The sequence below is a fragment of the Hesperophylax consimilis genome, chromosome 28, assembly GCF_061612785.1.
Source record: "Hesperophylax consimilis isolate HC1 chromosome 28, BYU_Hcon_1.0, whole genome shotgun sequence".
In the NCBI taxonomy this organism is placed as follows: domain Eukaryota; kingdom Metazoa; phylum Arthropoda; class Insecta; order Trichoptera; family Limnephilidae; genus Hesperophylax; species Hesperophylax consimilis.
In genome coordinates this window covers 12163665-12172157 of record NC_142863.1, presented here as the reverse complement: position 1 = coordinate 12172157, position 8493 = coordinate 12163665, and the positions used below count along the sequence as shown (strand labels likewise).

Sequence of the window (8493 nt, the reverse complement as noted above, 5' to 3'; positions counted from 1 at the left end):
GTTCATTATACAAATAGAACGGCGTCATATGCGCCTCACAATTTTTACCTCATATGGGTTTATTTAAATATTACCTGGCTTTTATAGACTAAGAGGCCTTGTATTTTCTCGGTAGGGAAAAAATTTGTTACCTAAAAACCCTACTAAAATTGCATGTATTATTCAGCATCAGCACCAGCAGCGACCTACAGCGGCCATATACTACATACGTGTCTGTTTGTGTTGTGTTGGGATCGGGGAGGAAAATTCGGCTGCGTCCTATTGTTGGAATCCTTCCGTATATGCTTTGGGAGTAAGGGAAACCGCCGAAAACCTTACCCAGGAAGGAGCGGCCGGTAGTCAACTTGATACATATACGGCCTTCAGTAACATCGGTATATGATGTCCTGCATTTGTGGTGTGTGTGTGTGTGTGTGTCTGTTTTTATGTTAATATATACTTATGGGAAGATAGAAAATAAACATACATATACATACAAATTATAAAATATTATATAAATAAACATTATACATTTAGGAAGGAAGTCGGGAGTTTAGGAAATACCTACTGCTCGCTACTCGTCCGCGTCTGACTCTGGTATGTACCATATGTGGTCATGGTCCATGAGGATGTGTTTAGGTAGTCTGTGTGAATATTTGAATGTCAGGTCGCTCGGAGCATTGTATTGTCCTATGTCTCGTATGAGTGGGTTTTTACTAAGTCTGAGTGATTTTTAAAAGCGTTCAGTCAGTTTGTGTGTGAATTCGTATAGAGTTGGAATTTGTTCTCGTTCGTGTAATCTCTTCAGGTTTGTTCTGAGTCTCGTGTTGTATGTGATTTTAATACAGAGATTTTGAAGTGTCTGTAGTTTAGTGTGGTCTGAGTGTAAGATACTGCTCTATACGGGAATCGCATAAGACAGTACCGGGCGAATAAGCGAGTAGTAGATCAGGAGTTTGGTTTTGGGAAGTAGCGGGCTTCGTCTGTTGAAAATTGGCTTCATCATGCCGATCGCTTGTCGCGTGCGCGTGTGCATCTTGGCTTGGTGAGATTTCCAGTTGAGGCGGGAGTCCATGGTCAGGCCCAGATATGTCACTTCATCTTTCCATTCAATGCTGTGTCCTCCCATTTCGATGTTAAAGTCAGGTGTTCTATTTACAAGTTTTCTCGTGAAAATGATGGCTTCGGTTTTCGCCTCGTTCAGTTTCAGGCGCCATTTTTTGTAGTACTCTACGAGCGCGTTGAGCGCTCTCTGTAGGTAAATATATCATTACTTACACTTTACTAACCTCACTAGGGCTAGCCTGTGTTGAGGTTAATAATTTCACAAAATATATCTCCTACACCAAACTCAAGAGGAAGTTCTCTTCATTGGTGTAGAAAAACTAAAAAAAACCTATTTTTTTCACTGTTTTGTTCTTACGCCATTCACTACTCGTTTTGTAACAACATAATATTTTTTTATGTATTTTTTTTATTGAATATACAAACACATTACAATAATTTACAAATGTAGATATTTCGAGGCTGATTGCGAAAAAAATAGAAATTTTTAACAAAAACTGCCCAACTCAATTGAGAAATTATTTCTCGTGTTTGAGTTGAAATCGTGAAAATACTTTTTTGAAATATACAAAAAAAATAACACGTATAGTAATATGTATATTGGAATAATAATATTGTTGCATGAGTAATGGGTGCCTACTAAGCCGAAATAACATGTGAAATAACATGTTTTGTTATCAATTTAAAAGAGCAAAGATGAAAATTAGAAGAAAAAAGACGATTAATTTAGGACAATGGTGTGAAAAAAATACATACAATATATTTTAACATAACAACCACGGACAAATTTCAACACGTATTTTTTAAAATTTTATAAACAAAAATTGCAGCCGAATAAACATTTAGTGATGACAGGACTGACTCCTTTGATTCATCCTTTAATAGGGTACAATCACTTTTTTTTTTTTTTTTACCAAAAATTAAAGAAAAAAATTACAAACTATAATATTCAAACATTTTTTTTTTACGGTAGAAATAATCTTTCAACGACGTTTTGAATATTCACATTTCAAATTAGGGCCAAAACGACTTCTTTCGCGCGGTTTTGGCTTGTGACGTCACAACACACCCTTTGTTTGACAGCTGACATTGTCGCCAGGATCCAGTAGTCAGTCTTCAGTTGATCATTTGTTTTTCGAAGAAAATGTCCGCAAACACCGTGTATAAATACTGTATAGTACCAAAGTGTACAAATACAACATCTTCGACACCAAACAAATTATTTATACATGTCCCAAATGATGTTATTATGCGTAAAAAGTGGTGCTACGCGATCAAAAGGTGCATTAAAAAAAATGGTGTACTTTCTGCTAAATCTCGTCATTCTTGCTGTGAAGATCATTTCAATGTAAGTAGCTAAATTCATTTTTGTGAAATGTATATTCCAAAACAAAAATCTGCCCTAAACTGAGGGTAATTGTAATATTTTTAACGACGTTAAGCCTTGTAGAAAATTTCAAAGTGCTTATAAAATTTTTACATAAAAATATGTTTTGAAAGAAAAGCCTTATTCATCCTGATGGGTAGTGGATTATATTGGGTACGAATTAGACTACATAGTTTTACAATATTATATTTTATCATAATAATGTCATTTCAGGTTATATGTTAAGAAATCTCTTAACAATCGTGTTACAATACAAAAGATACATTTAAATTTAAAAACAATATTTTGTACCTACATTTATTATTATTTTGTAATTTTATATTAAGTTATTGTTTTAATAATGTCATTTTCTTCCATGTAAAATGTTTTTGGTAACTATGACTGTAATTCACAATAAATAAATATTTTTTTTGTTTTGTATTTACAGCTCCAAGAGGATTTAGAAAATTATATGGAAGTCCAAATGATGGGATGCAAAATGAGATTGAAAAAAAATGTGATCCCACATATTTTTGCCTGTCAAAAAAAAGTTTTACCAAGCCTAAGGCAAACAGGACAAAAAAGATTGCGTGCCGGGTTAATTCAAGACGCGATGATAATGGGGGAGCCCACGAGGAACGCACCATTGGACCCAGAGCCCTCAACATCTACAGCAGCTAGTCTTCTCTCGGAGCCCTCCACTTCAACAGCCATTCTCTCCCTTCCAGAAGCTGCTGATAGCCGTTGTAAAATGGTTAATCAGGCGGTACAAGCAGATATTCGCTGTCGTGTTACCTACAGAAGCAAGTCTACTTCAACCGTGCCAACAATGACAAACACGGCATGCTCACCATTGAAGTTCTCACCCACAAAGCCTGTTTCTGCAAAAGGTGGCTACTGCGAGCCTACTCATCATAATATAGATATTATGTCCACTGGTTCCGAGGACAATGATTCAGATTACACTCCCTCTGCATACTCAGACAGTAACAATTTTGATGGGTCCGAGATTGATACTGGACTTGTAAATCTGACCATGAGAAAATCTTTCATGCTTGTCATAGAGAGAAAGCCTAGACTCTGTTTAGGAATCCCTAAGGAAATGTATCACATTATTTCTATTGTAGTTGCCAAAGCACCTACAGAAACAATTAATGTATTAATTGCACTTAAAAAAATAAGGTTAGATGATTCGTTCGCTATTCTTGCGCTTCACTTTGGTTTGTCGGCGTCCTCTGTAGCACGGGTTTTCTCCAAGACTATCAAAATATTAGCGACTTTATTTCAGGAACTCATAATTTGGCCAACCACATCCGATATAAGAGCTCAGCTACCAATATCCTTCAGGGCAAGGTATGGCAATGTTCAGTCCATAATAGACTGTCTAGAAATACAAATAGAAAAGCCCTCAAATCCGATTCACCAATCCATGTGTTGGTCAGAGTATAAAGGATGTAATACACTGAAATATCTAATTTCGTGTACACCAGATGGTCTGGTAAACTATGTTTCATGTGGCTATGGTGGTCGTGCGTCTGATGCAATTATTATAGAGGACTGCGGTTATTTGTCATGCCTGAGACCTGGGATGACTGTAATGGCGGACCGGGGTTTTAAAAATATTTCCCATATTTTGCAGCAGATGGACTGCGAACTGATTCGCCCACCGAGTGTTTTTGCGAATGTTCAGTCTAGCCGCGAAGAAGTAAAGCAGTCCAAAAGGATTGCCGCATTGCGCATTCACGTAGAGCGCGTCATAAGTAGAATTAGAGAATTCCAAATGCTCAGAATGCATGCAAGTACTGACCATAATCATATTCCCGTAATTGATTACATTATTATTGTAGTATGTGGTCTTATTAACCTGCAAGGGTTACTCATTAAAATGTAATATTGAAAGCAACTGTTGTTTTATTTGTGTGAGACCCTCCCGTGTGATGATGTGCAGGTGTTATATGATTAGTACATCTGCACTGATCTGTATTCCTTACCGTGGGTAATGAAAGGATATATCTTACAATATTAGTTAAAAACTGTATGTAGGATGTGAAGGAAAAACTGGTGGAAAATGTTTTTTAAAAATTTTATTTAACTAAAAAAAAACACTTACAGGAGATACAAAATAGATTAATTTGAACGCTAGTAGTAGCTATGTAAATTTAAGATTCTTATAAATAGCTTGGAACCAAAATGTTAGGCATTTGTCCATTAAATCTAAACAGTAATTTTTATCGTATTCTACATAACAGACAATAACTTCTTTCGAACTTTCGAAGTCTGGCTTTGCTACACAATACATACCTTTACATTTTTTTGCAAAATGCATTTGCAATTGCATTTGGGCCATGTACTTATCACTAGGTTTGTCCATGGTGACCGTGAAGTATCTTCTTAAAGCTGTATCGCTACTTGGACATTTCACTTCTACAATGTAATTTTCTCCTACTGCATCTGGAGAAGCTCCAAAAAATGGATGCTGATTAGAAAGAATCAGGCCGCACTTCTCAAACTTTATTTGAAGTATTTCCTCCACTTCTTTCAACACTTCAGCCTCTAGAAGTCTGCCACGCCTAAGAAACTTAGTTTCTATTAGTTTAGCACCTAGAATGCTCTCAACGAGTGAGCCTTCCATGGTTTGGCAATGAGCAGCTTCATGGGCTTTAGATGCGGTAATTCTAGCGTATCTCAAGTTGTGCCACAATGGACAGTTTGACTGCCCAACAGTCATCTGAGCTGCCCTTTGACAGGCAACGGTGTCCATATTTTGTTGGCAATATTTAAAAAAATCTTCTGATGTTGATCCCACATCATTGGACAGAAAATTACAAATCATATTGTGTATGGAAAGATTTTCGATCACCGTTGGGTGGATAAAATATTTCACCAGCTGAATGTCTCGTACACCAAGCTCGATGCTGCTGTCTATTACTGACTTTAAAAAAGATCTATCGCCCTGCGGCAGAGCAGCAGGAGCAGCTTTCCCTAAATCGCTCGCCTTTATAAATTTCATTGTGGTTCCTATAGCAGCCATCTTAGACCGCTTCCAGTAACACTGAGTGGATGTTTTTGGAGGGTCTTCGCTTCTTCGGTGCAACCACGATAATAAAGTTACCACATGTTTGCAACCGCCTAAAACAATAACAATAATTAGTATTATAGCCAGTAATGTAATGTTGAAAAGAGGGACACAAATGAATCAACAAACAAAAATACGAGTAGAAGACTCTTCTCTTTCACCAACCTTGTGATGCCGGACAATCTTCACATTTGCAGGACTCGATTACTTCTTCTGCTTCGTTGCATACCAAAATTACAGAATATGCCTTCGTGCGGACTCTGTGCTCTGGAGTTACCCGGGCCTTCACAGTGCAAGTGGCACCAATACGTTTCACTTGGACGTAACCGATGGCACTGTCTCCGTAACTCTCTCTGCAGGATCTACAAATTATAATTACATTAATTATTATAAGGCACAATATATCTTTGTACTATTTCACAGACCTAAATATGTATTATACTTTACTGAAAGTCAGTTTCAAACATGAGGAGGTTAGGTTTTACAACTGTCAAATTTTACTAGAAAAAGTAAATACTTATATAAAACGTATTACTTTAATAAAAGTATTGCTCGAAAATCCAATATATATCATGAAACATTACATACTCATCATAATAGTGATTTACTTACCGTAAAACTTTAACGCCTCGCATTTCTGCACTAAAAAAATCAATTTGCGAAAAGAAAACTGCCATCATAATCGCGTCGATTTTTGGCAAATTATCAGACTGTCCTTGTAGAAAACCACTGTCTGTCATGATAGTATGTATTTAAAATATGTGTTATATACAAACAAATGGGTTTAGGATTGATTACGACTATCAAAATCAAACTAATTCAACAACTTCAACAAGCAACTGGAACGAAAACAACTTGAAGTGGGACAAGTGAGTGTGTTGTGACGTCACAATTCGCTAGCCAATCATGTCTCGTTTTCGATATTTGAATTTCCATACAACTTAATAAGTAAATTAATTAATTTAATAAATTTTTTTGAGGGTTTTAAGTATGATTTTCGAGTTTAGTTATATTTTTTACATGTATTACATGCATTGAAAACACTATATTGCATGTACTGCATGTACCCTATTGTTATCTATGACGGTTTTTATTTTTTCATTATCATTGGTTATTTTCTTTGGTCTAAAGCTCGTAAAACTCAGCAATATCGGACCATGACCTGTTATATTAGTAGTGAAGACAGGTCCCTGTGGTTCATATTTAGATTTTTCGTATGATAATCGACACAGCTTGAAATGGTAGAAGAAACTGTAGTAGGTGAAATTATGATTGAAAAGCAAAAAGTGAGATGTATTTTTGAGTTTTCATATTACTTAAATATTTATGTCTCCTTATATAAAATGACTTCCTTATTTTGTATAGATGAAGAGTCAAGCAGTGCACTCAGTGATTCAAGGAAACTATCGGTGGGTTTCCTAAGCAGTTCATTAAAATAATGAGAGATTGATTCTCCTAGGAATATTATTTTCTCATAGTTTGAAATCACCTCGTTTTCTAATAATTTTAGTCTTGTTTCCGGATTTGTAATTTTAAGGAGATTTTTTTTTTCGAATGACATGGTTTTCTGTCATATCGTATTATTACCGAGATAATATCCTCTGAACTTATTTTTAGATTAGCACTTTCTATTAGTTTCATGGCAGTTATTTTGGGATATTCATCAGTCTTTTCCTCAATTCCTGTTATTTCAATACAGTTGTAGCGGTTATGTCACCGCTCCTAGAGGCATCAAAATCATAACCAGACGGCATGTGTTAAACAGCCGAGACAGCAATTATTCTTTCGAGACTTCAATAATAATATCGGTACCATCATACGTAGACTGCTGACTTGCATATAGGGTGATGCAAACGCCCAGACAGTAAACCGAGTCAGCGGTCCTGCGGGTTCGAAGTCCAGACGCTACTCCAACCCGTGGCAGACGAGAACAAAGAAATCGGCAGCTATATAAGCGGTGGAGGACCTAAGTACATCAGTCAGTCATTCATTCCACATCGTTCCAGTCAACAAGTTCCACGCGACATCATCCTACTCGAGATCTCCGACTCGGCGTAATGGAGGGATCGGCCACCATGGCCGGTTCCCCCCACGTCACGCTTCGATCCTTCTTCACCTCAAGTCAGTAGTCAGTAGTAAGTAGTCAGTAAGTCATCAATCTGCCACCAACGATATACTAATCTCACGAGTGACAACTGGGGGGCCCAGCGCCCCTCCACGAAGGACATATACCCGGCTTCGCCCGTACCATCATGGACTCTATCGGGACATCATCTTAGCGCCTTGTCCGGATCGCCGTCCCTGGCAAGCGCTACTCGGATTACAAGCGCCCTGGTCTCAGCGTCTCTGACCAGCGTTTCTTCCACCACCATGAGGACACGCAGCATCTTCACTGGTCACACCGCGCCCGTTCAACCGCCTACAAGGTCCACCGCACCTTTGGCCGTCTCGTCAGCACTGGAGTGCCTGAAGACCTACGTTCTTCGCCAGTGCCTGACCTTCATCGAGTCCCGGTCACCAGCGCCCGGCGTCGACTCACTGACCCGCGATTGACCACCACATCATCGCAGCAACCGGAGTATTCAACATCTGTCCTACATCATCTCCTCGTCACGGCAACTGACTCTCAATAAACACCACAACAACAACATCCTTATCTTTCATTGTCTCACTACCAATTCCCATACAGTCATCAAGGTTCGACTGTTTTATGCAAGCCAGTCTAGTCTCCAGATGCTAAATAATTTTACCTCTCTTTGCCAAATCATTTTTTAAGCTCTTAACCTCTCCTTTGACCTCATTCATGGAGTCTAAGTGAGTAATTATATCATCATGTTTGTCTTTTGTTATTCAAACTTTTTTTTTCAATATTTCAAAGTATTTGATTTTTTTTATTTTCTCTAGTTTTAAATCTACGTAAGACGCTCCTTTTGAAAAAAAAAAACATCATGTCCTGGGATAATGCCTTCGGGTATAGTATTCATTTTGTTTTTGGATTTTGTTATTG

General features: G+C 37.6%; 2 protein-coding genes across 2 annotated transcripts; one reads left to right on the top strand and one right to left on the bottom strand.

Annotated features, from left to right (window-relative positions):
• Positions 1–2147: 2147 nt before the first annotated feature.
• On the top strand, positions 2148–4301 carry LOC149410189 (uncharacterized). The gene is made up of 2 exons (XM_089648965.1): positions 2148–2392; positions 2859–4301. The coding sequence occupies exons 1-2, from the start codon at positions 2189–2191 to the stop codon at positions 4299–4301; spliced, it is 1647 nt and encodes a 548-aa protein (XP_089505091.1). The 5' UTR covers positions 2148–2188.
• A 224-nt stretch (positions 4302–4525) lies between these two features.
• Positions 4526–6305, bottom strand: LOC149410188 (uncharacterized). Its single transcript, XM_089648749.1, has 3 exons — positions 6099–6305; positions 5652–5848; positions 4526–5539 (listed from the first exon to the last, which is right to left on the bottom strand). Exons 1-3 carry the CDS (start codon positions 6224–6226, stop codon positions 4560–4562), a joined length of 1305 nt encoding a protein of 434 aa, XP_089504875.1. The 5' UTR covers positions 6227–6305; the 3' UTR covers positions 4526–4559.
• Positions 6306–8493: the final 2188 nt, after the last annotated feature.

Bases quoted from the DNA above. Each gene is read 5' to 3' on its own strand.
- LOC149410189 (XM_089648965.1), top strand. From the start codon at position 2,189: ATGTCCGCAAACACCGTGTATAAATACTGTATAGTACCAAAGTGTACA. The intron at 2,393-2,858 runs GTAAGTAGCTAA...TTGTATTTACAG, and splicing joins GCTGTGAAGATCATTTCAAT to CTCCAAGAGGATTTAGAAAA.
- LOC149410188 (XM_089648749.1), bottom strand. From the start codon at position 6,226: ATGACAGACAGTGGTTTTCTACAAGGACAGTCTGATAATTTGCCAAAA. The intron at 5,849-6,098 runs GTAAGTAAATCA...TATAATTTGTAG, and splicing joins CGAGGCGTTAAAGTTTTACG to ATCCTGCAGAGAGAGTTACG. The intron at 5,540-5,651 runs GTTGGTGAAAGA...TTATTGTTTTAG, and splicing joins AGATTGTCCGGCATCACAAG to GCGGTTGCAAACATGTGGTA.